General features: G+C 44.1%; 1 protein-coding gene across 2 annotated transcripts in view; it reads right to left on the bottom strand.

Moving 5' to 3' along the window:
• Positions 1 to 4,588: 4,588 nt before the first annotated feature.
• Positions 4,589 to 14,575, bottom strand: part of LOC124146715 (transmembrane channel-like protein 7) — a 43,904-nt gene continuing 33,917 nt past the window's right edge. For both annotated transcript variants that reach the window (XM_048390691.1, XM_048390693.1), the window contains exons 15-18: positions 13,957 to 14,162; positions 8,205 to 8,387; positions 7,680 to 7,758; positions 4,589 to 4,656 (exon numbers count right to left, since the gene is read on the bottom strand). In XM_048390691.1, coding sequence (XP_048246648.1) covers positions 4,597 to 4,656; positions 7,680 to 7,758; positions 8,205 to 8,387; positions 13,957 to 14,162 — 528 coding nt within the window. In that variant the 3' untranslated portion in view covers positions 4,589 to 4,596. The remainder of the gene's footprint in view (positions 4,657 to 7,679; positions 7,759 to 8,204; positions 8,388 to 13,956; positions 14,163 to 14,575) is intronic.

Raw genomic sequence — 14,575 nt, 5'->3', positions numbered from 1 at the left:
AGGGTCCTGGTGCCACATTCATTACATTGCACTGAACACCGACTCTAAGATAACAAATCTAACAAACAAACAAAAAATCACATGAAACTAAATGTACTTCGATTTTTACTCTGGGGCGGTGGGGTAGCCTAGTGGTTAAAGCGTTCGCTCGTCACTCCGAAGACCCGGGTTCGATTCTCCATATGGGTAAAATGTGTGAAGCCCATTTCTGGTGTCCCCCGCCGTGGTATTGCTGGAATATTGGTTTGTTTGTTCTCCAACGCCGCACTCGGCAATATTCCAGCTATATGACGGCGGTCTGTAAATAATCGAATCTGGACCAGACAATCCAGTGATTAATATCATGAGCATCGATCCACGCAATTGGGATACGATGACATGAAATCAACCAAGTCAGCAAGCCTGACCACCAGATCCCGGTAATATTGGAACTCACTCGCTCTTGATCTTTGGGATAAATCAAGTCCCCAATTTATTTGTCTAGGACAAATCCTTTTGTCTGACAATCGCTATTGTTATGCACTTTTATCCAGCCGCAGCCCTGTAAAACGAGATCAGGCCTATTGCGTAAAATGGCAGTTAATTATTTGCCGGAATTGTAATATATCTGGATCGGTAGTCAGGCTAGGTGATTTTGTTGATTTCATGCCATCTTGGATCGATGCTCATGATGTCTGTCACTGGATTGACTGTTCCAGAGTCAATCATTTACACACCGCCATCGTACAGTTTGGCTTTAAACAACGAACAAGCAAGCTTTCTACAAAAATAATTAGGAACGCAAAATATTTCGTCTTGCAAATAACTCGACACTTTTGATTCGTGCACATCCTTTACAAGTTTCAACCACAGGAGTTTCTGACATGAAAAGTTGGTAAATTCTTTTCACAAGATATCGTATCCTAACTGCATAGAGTATATTTGTCTGTTATTGTCAAATAAGTTCATCTCATCGCGAGTGACCTGCAAAGTTGATATTTTCTTGAGTGGCACATGAGAAAATCTACTGGTATATTTGAATCTTAGACGTATATTTGGCAATGAGGAAAAATAAATTGACAACTAAGCATCTTTAATTTACACATATACCTCTAATTCATCAAGAAATCGACCCGTGAAGATCCGGGGTAGAATAGGTCTTCAGCAACCCATACTTGCCGTAAAAGGTGACTATGCTTGTCGTAAAAGGCGACTAACGCGATCGGGTGGTCAGGCTCGCTGACTTTGTTGATGCATGTCATCGATCCCAATTGCGTGGATCGATGCTCATGATATTAATCACTCGATTATTTACAGACCGCCGTCATATAGCTGGAATATTGCCGAGTGCGGCGTTAAACAACAAACCAACCAACCAACAAAAAAACATCGAGAAGTCAACATCCACAATTTCAAGCGCAAAGCTTTGTCACGTGAAGATCTGATGATGATAGTAAAGTGAACTTTAAAAGCAAAGTGCTGAGTCTGCGTTACTATTATTATAACACCGTCACTCTAACCTCCTGTTGCCGGAGCCCACACCTCTTCCCTCGACCGGTAACACTCCCACCCCCAAACACTGTAGGACCGTTTTCTAATTTTAGGAATTGTGCAACACCTTATTGTGCAGGTCCGTCTCTTTGTATGCGCAACACGTGGTGTTTACGAGATACACTGACACAGGCTCTCCTGCCGCGGTATTCAGACATTTGTCATAAAAACTATTACCAGCACATTACCATAAAAGTCTTCGATGTGCCGTGGTGATATGGTTTTGTTTACAAGCCAAGAAACTATCAAATAATACCCTCCACATTCTCAAGAGGCCAAGGATTTTGGGAAGGAGTGGTGAGGTGAAATATGGTTTAACGTCGAGTTCAATATTATTGTATTGTTTTACCCAGTATCTAACCCTCGGAGCAAAACTGAATACTTCAATAAATTCCTATTCCAACGTGTCGTAAAATGATAAATTTCGCGATCTATTAATGTCAAAATTGTGAATCCTGTATTTCTTCCAACGAAATATATAGTGTCTATGACAGTGTAATATTTATAGCGGTACTCAGCTCAAGATCATAGTGGTGGATATGGGGGTCCAGTCGTCTCAGGCAATATTCGCTGTACAGAGTTGTGTCCCTTGGGCACGCCAGAAACCTATGGCTGTGGGTTCGAATCCCGGATCGCCCAGATTATATTTCTAGATTTGTCAGCACCATACCCGTGCTCGTGGGTTTCACCAAAGTGGTAAACATCTGATACCTGCATCACTTCGGGCTTTCCTCCCACATTAAGGTGACACGCCGTGATACAACTGGAATACCTTTCAACGCGGCGTTAAACACAACTCACTCACGATCTTAGTAATGACGTCCACGTGCCAATGAACAGCTTCACCGGCAGCGTGCGAGCGTATCATGTATTTCAGTGTGCTCCTGTTGATTCGTCTCCACTCAGGGCCGAATCGACCGCCTCCGTGACCTAGTGGATAGGACGCCTGCCGCGTTATAACCAAATATGGTACTTGTATATATAATATGGACTGGTCGGCTCGGAGTCAGTATAGTGTCTTAGCGGGGTATCCATGTTAAACTGCGTCATGCATGATATTTCAGCGGGGTAGCACTGATGAACGTCGCTATTTAAGTGCAATAATCTTGAACGCAACGTTAAACCCCATTTCACGTCACCAGGGTCGATTCCGTGAATAAATGTTATTCAACGCTGCAGTCAGTAATATTCCAGCCATTTGACGTCGGCAAGTAAATAAACGATTTTGACCAAACAAATCAATCACTGAACATATCATGGGGGCACGATGACACGCAGGCATGTCAACTCACTCACACACAACATTTTCAGACACCATGTATGTTAACTACTCTCTTAAGCCCTTGGGCATGGTACTTAAAACAATAGATAGCTTGCCCGTTTCGAAAGTGCTGTTAAAAACGTATTTCACATACTTGACATGTGTAGTTAAAGGTAAAAATAAAACGTCTTTTTAAAACCTGTTTTGTTATCAGAGGAATGGAACTGAACAGACGGAGTTGCCTTGTATGACATCTTGGGAAGTTGGACCCCAGATGAAAGTGACATGTGTTTATGCAGCTTTTAGCTGTTCCCGCTATCAGGACGTGGGTCATCAGAAATGGGCTTCACACTTTGTACCCAGGATGGGAATCAAACCCGATCTTCCCTGTGGCAAGCCGATACCATAACCACTAACCTACCCAACCACCTAGTCTGTCATACAGACCCTGAAAGTATTTATATCCAATACAGTCCATGCAAGTCTACAATATTTAGCAAGCCTAGATTACTGCAGTTTATGAAAATGAAGAAAGTCTCTTGGCTTCCTCTTATTATGTTTTTTTAAAATAATTTAACAACTGTTTTTTCTTCTGTGAAATATTTTCATTTCAGAGAATAGACGTCACCAACCACCACCAGTTCCAAGTTATTTGTTGTTTGATGCTGCCCTCAGCAATATTCTATCTGTATAACAGCGGTCTGTAAATAATCGAGTCTGGACCAGAAAATCCAGTGATTGACACCATGAGCATCCATCCATGAAATTGAGAAACAATGACTGCAATCAACCAAGTCAGTAAGTCTTACCACCAGGTCCATTCACTCACCTCTTACCACAAGCATAAGTAGCTGGGGAATTATACTCTTACTTATGGGCGCGAATTTAATCAAATAGAAAATAAAATCTAAAAAATGATGCTGGGAAGTTTTAAATGGATTGTTCACTAACATGGAACGTACAAAACCCTACAGCAAATTACAAATTGCAAATTATAAAATCTCTATTGATACAGTAATTACATGTAGGGTGTGCAGTAAAGAAGCTAGTTGTTATGATTGGATGATAAGGTCTACGATTATGATTTTTGTTCAAACGTTACTTCTGTGTGAAGTCTATGGAAACCCCTTGACTGCTGTCCACAACAGTCCATCAAGAGTTACAAGCCTTTGATAGATGATCATGAGAAGCACTCATAAAATCCACTGAACATGATTAAAGCCTACTTATTAATTTTGTCAAATCACTGAAAATTAAGTTTCAACTTTAAAGTGTAACTTACGAATACATTGTTAAAGGTGGATTGTTAGGAATATGTTATAGAACACCTGGGTCTACTGAAAGTATCATTTAACTGTTGAAACACCCCAAACATTAATTTCACTAGTGTTTTAGTACATGCAGATGCTGTGGTTCTACAAAGAAATGCAAAGTAAAATAAATAAATAAATAAAAAAATTAATATATATATATATATATATATATATATATATATATATATATATGATAAAGGCAACAACTAATGTGACACAATTAATATGCCATGATTAATTTGTGAGATCTTGACAGAAACAAGTTGTCTTTGAAACCTTTTTCTAAAAACCTCTTTCTCTTGAAGTTGACAATGTCCTCCGGAGATGAGCTGATTTGCACTTCGAAAACATCACAGATGATTCACATATCCTTATTAATTTATTACCACCTGATCGACATGTTTGAGATAATGGGTCAATACTTTCATGTATGTTGAACCTATTTCAGACAACATTAACATTTACTTCAAAAGTCTTTTTTTTAAAACTTATTCACAAATATACTTTCATATTTCTTATTTTCTTCATCAAGTTCTTGTTATCTTCTCTTTCCTGAAAAAGAAAGAAAGAGTAAATACCAAATGATTTATCGTATGCATACATGGAAAACAGGATTTAAATATATGTTAACTTGAACAACACTTGACCTCACTCAAAATACAAAATAAGTATGGAGTACAGTGACCTAGTCTATCCGGGAGTTCCCAAAGGATATACAACAAGCATGGGGTACTGTGACCTAGTCTGTCCTGGAGTCCCCAAGGGATATACAACAAGCATGGGGTACTGTGACCTAGTCCATCCTGGAGTTCCCAAGGGATATACAACAAGCACAGAGTACAGTGACCTAGTCTATCCTGGCGTCCCCAAGGGATATACAACAAGCATGGGGTACAGTGACCTAGTCTATCCGGGAGTTCCCAAGGGATATACAACAAGCATGGGGTACAGTGACCTAGTCTGTCCTGGAGTCCCCAAGGGATATACAACGAGCACAGAGTACAGTGACCTAGTCTATCCTGGAGTTCCCAAGGGATAAACAACAAGCATGGGGTACTGTGACCTAGTCTGTCCTGGAGTTCCCAAAGGATATACAACGAGCACAGAGTACAGTGACCTAGTCAATCTGGAGTTCCCAAGGGATAAACAACAAGCATGGGGTACTGTGACCTAGTCTGTCCTGGAGTCCCCAAGGGATATACAACAAGCACAGAGTACAGTGACCTAGTCTATCCTGGAGTTCCCAAAGGATATACAACGAGCACAGAGTACAGTGACCTAGTCTATCCTGGAGTTCCCAAGGGATAAACAACAAGCATGGGGTACTGTGACCTAGTCTGTCCTGGAGTTCCCAAAGGATATACAACGAGCACAGAGTACAGTGACCTAGTCAATCTGGAGTTCCCAAGGGATAAACAACAAGCATGGGGTACTGTGACCTAGTCTGTCCTGGAGTCCCCAAGGGATATACAACAAGCACAGAGTACAGTGACCTAGTCTATCCTGGAGTTCCCAAAGGATATACAACAAGCACAGAGTACAGTGACCTAGTCTATCCTGGAGTTCCCAAGGGATAAACAACAAGCATGGGGTACTGTGACCTAGTCTGTCCTGGAGTTCCCAAAGGATATACAACGAGCACAGAGTACAGTGACCTAGTCAATCTGGAGTTCCCAAGGGATAAACAACAAGCATGGGGTACTGTGACCTAGTCTGTCCTGGAGTCCCCAAGGGATATACAACAAGCATGGGGTACAGTGACCTAGTCTGTCCTGGAGTCCCCAAGGGATATACAACAAGCACAGAGTACAGTGACCTAGTCTATCCTGGAGTTCCCAAAGGATATACAACAAGCACAGAGTACAGTGACCTAGTCTATCCTGGAGTTCCCATGGGATAAACAACAAGCATGGGGTACTGTGACCTAGTCTGTCCTGGAGTCCCCAAGGGATATACAACAAGCATGGGGTACAGTGACCTAGTCTGTCCTGGAGTCCCCAAGGGATATACAACAAGCACAGAGTACAGTGACCTAGTCTATCCTGGAGTACAAGGGACAGGGGACCTATTCTACCCTGGAATTCCCTCAAGACAGGCAAGTACAAGGAACAGGGGACCTATTCTACCCTGGAATTCCCTCAAGACAGACAAGTACAAGGAACAGGGGACCTATTCTACCCTGGAATTCCCTCAAGACAGGCAAGTATAAGGGACAGGGGACCTATTCTACCCTGGAATTCCCTCAAGACAGACAAGTACAAGGAACAGGGGACCTATTCTACCCTGGAATTCCCTCAAGACAGGCAAGTACAAGGAACAGGGGACCTATTCTACCCTGGAATTCCCTCAAGACAGACAAGTACAAGGAACAGGGGACCTATTCTACCCTGGAATTCCCTCAAGACAGGCAAGTATAAGGGACAGGGGACCTATTCTACCCTGGATTTGCCTCAAGACAGTCAAGTACAAGGGACAGGGGACCTATTCTACCCTGGAATTCCCTCAAGACAGGCAAGTACAAGGAACAGGGGACCTATTCTACCCTGGAATTCCCTCAGGACAGACAAGTACAAGGACAGGGGACCTATTCTACCCTGGAATTCCCTCAGGACAGACAAGTACAAGGACAGGGGACCTATTCTACCCTGGAATTCCCTCAGGACAGACAAGTACAAGGACAGGGGACCTATTCTACCCTGGAATTCCCTCAAGACAGTCAAGTATAAGGGACAGGGGACCTATTCTACCCTGGAATTCACTCAGGACAGACAAGTACAAGGACAGGGGACCTATTCTACCCTGGAATTCCCTCAAGACAGGCAAGTACAAGGGACAGGGGACCTATTCTACCCTGGAATTCCCTCAAGACAGGCAATTACAAGGGACCTATTCTACCCTGGAATTCCCTCAAGACAGTCAAGTATAAGGGACAGGGGACCTATTCTACCCTGGAATTCCCTCAAGACAGGCAAGTACAAGTGACAGGGGACCTATTCAACCCTGGAATTCCCTCAAGACAGGCAAGTATAAGGGAAGGGGACCTATTCTACCCTGGAATTCCCTCAAGACAGTTAAGTACAAGTGACAGGGGACCTATTCTACCCTGGAATTCCCTCAAGACAGGCAAGTATAGGGGACAGGGGACCTATTCTATCCTGGTTTTCCCTCAAGACAGGCAAGTATAAGGTCCAGGGGACCTATTCTACCCTGGAATTCCCTCAAGACAGGCAAGTACAAGGGACAGGGGACCTATTCTACCCTGGAATTCCCTCAAGACAGGCAAGTACAAGGACAGAGGACCTATTCTACCCTGGAATTCCCTCAAGACAGGCAAGTATAAGGGAAGGGGACCTATTCTACCCTGGAATTCCCTCATGACAGGCAAGTATAAGGGACAGGGGACCTATTCTAACCTGGAATTCCCTCAGGACAGTCAAGTATAAGGGACCTATTCTACCCTGGAATTCCCTCAAGACAGGCAAGTACAAGGGACAGGGGACCTATTCTACCCTGGAATTCCCTCAGGACAGACAAGCATGAGGTCCAGGTAATGTATTCTGCCTTAGTATCCCTACCTGTTGCAGCTCCGCCTGTAGGATGACTCCATGCTTTGCCTCCCCACTGATGCGATTGCGCTGATACACCAGCAGCGTTCTGGAACACAAACACTTCAGGTTACACGGAAACTAACAACGGCTGCCTACAAACTATCTAGTAGGGAAGTGAGTGAGTGAGTGAGTGAGTTTAACAGTTTACAGTTATATCCCGGCATGTCAGCTTAATGTGGGAGGAAAGCCCAAAGTGATGCAGGTCGCAAATGTCTACCACTTCGGTGAGACCCACGAGCACAGTTATGGTGCTGACAAACCTAGAAAAAAAATCGGGGCGAACCAGGATTCGAACCCACAATCATAGGTTTATGGCGTGCCCAAGGGACGCAACTCTGCACAGCGAATCGCGGCACCTTAGACGACTGGGCCACCCATGCCCCCAGTTGGGAAGTGAATATTGGTTTGTAGATCTAGGTGGTAGACTTGTAGTGGTGTTGATCTACTGCAGGAAACCCTGAATGAGGCTATGGTTTACATGTTAATACTTACAGAAGTATGAAGAATAGGGGTAGCACCACCGCGTCCGAGATACCCCACATGAACACTTTTTCCAGCCACTCCACATCTAAACTTTTAACAAAGTCTTGGTATGCTGACGATGGCATGCTGCCAGTACTAAATGGCCCATAGCGTACTGTGGCATTGTGTGTTGTGCCCAGGTCTAGAATCGGACTGAAATATCAAAATAACCATGTTTAAAATGACAAGGTTAGCAACTGGTAATGTGTGTATCACTTTAATCACTGTAAAACTCTGAACATTCTTCTGAACCTATGAGAATGCTTACATGTTTCAACTTAAATCTGTAAGGTGGGGGTGTAAAGGTAATCATCCCACAATCACAGTTTCTGATAATGTTTTTTCCCATCATACAATTACTTTGTTGTTTTTTACCAATCACCTACAATTACTTTGTTGTTTTTCACCAATCACCTACAATTACTTTGTTGTTTTTCACCAATCACCTACAATTACTTTGTTGTTTTTTACCAATCACCTACAATTACTTTGTTGTTTTTCACCAATCACCTGAAATTACTTTGTTGTTTTTCACCAATCACCTACAGTTACTTTGTTGTTTTTCACCAATCACCTACAAGACAGCAGGCACACCAGTTACCCTACCTTCCAATGACAACAGGCACAGCAGTTACCCTACCTGCCAATGACCATGGCAACAGGCATATCAGTTACCCTACCTTCCAATGACAACAGACACAGCAGTTACCCTACCTTCCAATGACAACAGGCACATCAGTTACCCTACCTTCCAATGGCAACAGCCACAGCAGTTACCCTACCTTCCAATGACAACAGGCACATCAGTTACCCTACCTTCCAATGACAACAGCCACAGCAGTTACCCTACCTTCCAATGACAAAAATCACAATAGTTACCCTACCTTCCAATGGCAATAGGCACAGCAGTTACCCTACCTTCCAATGACAACAGACACATCAGTTGCCCTACCTTCCAATGACAACAGACACATCAGTTACCCTACCTTCAAATGACAACAGACACAGCAGTTACCCTACCTTCCAATGGCAACAGACACATCAGTTACCCTACCTTCCAATGACAACAGACACATCAGTTACCCTACCTTCTAATGACAACAGGCACATCAGTTACCCTACCTTCAAATGACAACAGGCACATCAGTTACCCTACCTTCCAATGACAACAGGCACATCAGTTACCCTACCTTCAAATGACAACAGGCACAGCAGTTACCCTACCTTCCAACGACAACAGGCACATCAGTTACCCTACCTTCCAATGACAACAGACACATCAGTTACCCTACCTTCCAATGACAACAGACACATCAGTTACCCTACCTGCCAATGACCATGGCAACAGGCATATCAGTTACCCTACCTTCCAATGACAACAGGCAAAGCAGTTACCCTACCTTCCAATGTTATAAGGTACAACAGTTACCCTACCTTCCAATGGCAACAGGCACATCAGTTACCCTACCTTCCAACGGCAACAGGCACAACAGTTACCCTACCTTCCAATGGCAACAGGCACGGCAGTTACCCTACCTTCCAACGACAACAGGCACATCAGTTACCCTACCTTCCAATGACAACAGACACATCAGTTACCCTACCTTCCAATGACAACAGACACAGCAGTTACCCTACCTTCCAAAGACAACAGACACATCAGTTACCCTACCTGCCAATGTTATTAGGCACAATAGTTACCCTACCTTCCAATGACAACAGACACAGCAGTTACCCTACCTTCCAATGACAATAAGGCACAGCAGTTACCCTACCTTCCATTGTTATTAGGCACAATAGTTACCCTACCTTCCAATGACAACAGGCACATCAGTTACCCTACCTTCCAATGACAACAGACACATCAGTTACTCTACCTTCCAATGACCATGGCAACAGGCATATCAGTTACCCTACCTTCCAATGACAACAGACACATCAGTTACCCTACCTTCTAATGACAACAGGCACATCAGTTACCCTACCTTCAAATGACAACAGGCACATCAGTTACCCTACCTTCCAATGACAACAGGCACATCAGTTACCCTACCTTCAAATGACAACAGGCACAGCAGTTACCCTACCTTCCAATGACAACAGGCACAGCAGTTACCCTACCTTCCAATGACAACAGACACATCAGTTACCCTACCTTCCAATGACAACAGGCACATCAGTTACCCTACCTTCCAACGACAACAGGCACATCAGTTACCCTACCTTCCAATGACAACAGACACATCAGTTACCCTACCTTCCAATGACAACAGACACAGCAGTTACCCTACCTTCCAAAGACAACAGACACATCAGTTACCCTACCTGCCAATGTTATTAGGCACAATAGTTACCCTACCTTCCAATGACAACAGACACAGCAGTTACCCTACCTTCCAATGACAATAAGGCACAGCAGTTACCCTACCTTCCATTGTTATTAGGCACAATAGTTACCCTACCTTCCAATGACAACAGTCACATCAGTTACCCTACCTTCCAATGACAACAGACACATCAGTTACTCTACCTTCCAATGACCATGGCAACAGGCATATCAGTTACCCTACCTTCCAATGACAACAGACACAGCAGTTACCCTACCTTCCAATGACAACAGGCACATCAGTTACCCTACCTGCCAATGACCATGGCAACAGGCATATCAGTTACCCTACCTTCCAATGACAACAGGCAAAGCAGTTACCCTACCTTCCAATGTTATAAGGTACAACAGTTACCCTACCTTCCAATGGCAACAGGCACATCAGTTACCCTACCTTCCAACGGCAACAGGCACAACAGTTACCCTACCTTCCAATGGCAACAGGCACGGCAGTTACCCTACCTTCCAACGACAACAGGCACATCAGTTACCCTACCTTCCAATGACAACAGACACATCAGTTACCCTACCTTCCAATGACAACAGACACAGCAGTTACCCTACCTTCCAAAGACAACAGACACATCAGTTACCCTACCTGCCAATGTTATTAGGCACAATAGTTACCCTACCTTCCAATGACAACAGACACAGCAGTTACCCTACCTTCCAATGACAATAAGGCACAGCAGTTACCCTACCTTCCATTGTTATTAGGCACAATAGTTACCCTACCTTCCAATGACAACAGGCACATCAGTTACCCTACCTTCCAATGACAACAGACACATCAGTTACTCTACCTTCCAATGACCATGGCAACAGGCATATCAGTTACCCTACCTTCCAATGACAACAGACACAGCAGTTACCCTACCTTCCAATGACAACAGGCACATCAGTTACCCTACCTGCCAATGACCATGGCAACAGGCATATCAGTTACCCTACCTTCCAATGACAACAGGCAAAGCAGTTACCCTACCTTCCAATGTTATTAGGTACAACAGTTACCCTACCTTCCAATGGCAACAGGCACATCAGTTACCCTACCTTCCAACAGCAACAGGCACAACAGTTACCCTACCTTCCAATGGCAACAGGCACGGCAGTTACCCTACCTTCCAATTACAACAGGCACATCAGTTACCCTACCTTCCAATGACAACAGGCACAGCAGTTACCCTACCTTCCAATGACAACAGACACAGCAATTAACCTACCTTCCAATGGCAACAGGCACAGCAGTTACCCTACCTTCCAATGACAACAGGCACATCAGTTACCCTACCTTCCAATGACAACAGACACAGCAGTTACCCTACCTTCCAATGACAACAGGCACATCAGTTACCCTACCTTCCAACGACAACAGGCACATCAGTTACCCTACCTTCCAATGACAACAGACACATCAGTTACCCTACCTTCCAATGACAACAGACACAGCAGTTACCCTACCTTCCAAAGACAACAGACACATCAGTTACCCTACCTGCCAATGTTATTAGGCACAATAGTTACCCTACCTTCCAATGACAACAGACACAGCAGTTACCCTACCTTCCAATGACAATAAGGCACAGCAGTTACCCTACCTTCCATTGTTATTAGGCACAATAGTTACCCTACCTGTCAATGACAACAGGCACATCAGTTACCCTACCTTCCAATGACAACAGACACATCAGTTACTCTACCTTCCAATGACCATGGCAACAGGCATATCAGTTACCCTACCTTCCAATGACAACAGACTCAGCAGTTACCCTACCTTCCAATGACAACAGGCAGATCAGTTACCCTACCTGCCAATGACAATGGCAACAGGCATATCAGTTACCCTACCTTCCAATGACAACAGGCAAAGCAGTTACCCTACCTTCCAATGTTATTAGGCACAACAGTTACCCTACCTTCCAATGGCAACAGGCACGGCAGTTACCCTACCTTCCAATGACAACAGGCACATCAGTTACCCTACCTGCCAATGTTATTAGGCACAGCAGTTACCCTACCTTCCAATGACAACAGATACAGCAATTACCCTACCTTCCAATGGCAACAGGCACAGCAGTTACCCTACCTTCCAATGACAACAGGCACATCAGTTACCCTACCTTCCAATGACAACAGACACAGCAGTTACCCTACCTTCCAATGGCAACAGGCACATCAGTTACCCTACCTTCCAATGGCAACAGGCACAGCAGTTACCCTACGTTCCAATGTTATTAGGCACAACAGTTACCCTACCTTCCAATGACAACAGACACAGCAGTTACCCTACCTTCCAATGACAACAGACACAGCAGTTACCCTACCTTCCAATGACAACAGACACAGCAGTTACCCTACCTTCCAATGACAACAGGCACATCAATTACCCTACCTTCCAATGACAACAGACACATCAGTTACCCTTCCAATGACAACAGGCACATCAGTTAACCTACCTTCCAATGACAACAGACACATCAGTTACCCTTCCAATGACAACAGACACATCAGTTACCCTATCTTCCAATGACAACAGACACATCATTTACCCTACCTTCCAATGACAACAGGCACATCAGTTACCCTACCTTCCAATGGCAACAGGCACATCAGTTACCCTACCTTCCAATGACAACAGACACAGCAGTTACCCTACCTTCCAATGACAACAGGCACATCAGTTACCCTACCTTCCAATGACAACAGGCATATCAGTTACCCTACCTTCCAATGGCAACAGGCACATCAGTTACCCTACCTTCCAATGTTATTAGGCACAACAGTAACCCTACCTTCCAATGACAACAGACACATCAGTTACCCTACCTTCCAATGACAACAGACACATCATTTACCCTACCTTCCAATGACAACAGGCACATCAGTTACCCTACCTACCAATGACAACAGGGACAGCAGTTACCCTACCTTCCAATGACAACAGGCTCATCGGTTACCCTACCTTCCAATGACAACAGACACATCAGTTACCCTACCTTCCAATGGCAACAGGCACATCAGTTACCCTACCTTCCAATGGCAACAGACACATCAGTTACCCTACCTTCCAATGACAACAGACAGAGCAGTTACCCTACCTTCCAATGGCAACAGACACATCAGTTACCCTACCTTCAAATGACAACAGACAGAGCAGTTACCCTACCTTCCAATGGCAACAGACACATCAGTTACCCTACCTTCCAATGGCAACAGGCACAGCAGTTACCCTACCTTCCAATGACAACAGGCACATCAGTTACCCTACCTTCCAAAGACAACAGGCACATCAGTTACCCTACCTTCCAATGACAAGAGACACATCAGTTACCCTACCTTCCAATGACAATGGCAACAGGGACAAGGATGCAGATGAGAGAGAGGAGGAGAAAGGTCATGAAGAAGACTGTGTTGCGAGACTGAGCCCAGCGCTTGATCGGAGGCATGCCGGTGTGCTTGATGATGCCGTACATGAGGAAGAAGAACACCAGGTCTGATAGCGTCCCTATCAGAGGCAGGACGGGACAAGCCAGAGTCCCAATCTGGAGCGAGCAGAAAGCAATCATCACACATAGCACTCCAGCAGAAACATTTCAGTCATTTGGTTCAAATTCATTATTAAGCAAATTTGAACCCCTCATTTTAAAATCACTTTTATCAACCAAAGCTGGCTTTTATACCAGATATTGCTTGGGCAAGATCACTGTACAGTACTGCAGATCATTGTGATGTCACAATCAAATGACATTACTAATCTCTCTGCCCCTGAAGCTGGTCATACCATTTACAAACTGAAAAAGTTGGAAGTAGTTATGGATAATAAATAGAATCTCACTTGTGTCTTTTGACATCAAATATATCAACTCTCATCGATAAAAGTATAAATCTCCTTGGCAAAACTTGGAGTATTAAACTTTTACGACTCATGTTGATATATTTGATATCAAAAGACATG

The sequence above is a fragment of the Haliotis rufescens genome, unplaced genomic scaffold (assembly GCF_023055435.1).
Source record: "Haliotis rufescens isolate VD_foot unplaced genomic scaffold, xgHalRufe1.0.p SCAF_10, whole genome shotgun sequence".
Lineage (NCBI taxonomy): Eukaryota > Metazoa > Mollusca > Gastropoda > Lepetellida > Haliotidae > Haliotis > Haliotis rufescens.
The sequence above is the reverse complement of the archived record's forward strand: the minus strand, read 5'-3'. Positions and strand labels throughout refer to the sequence as shown.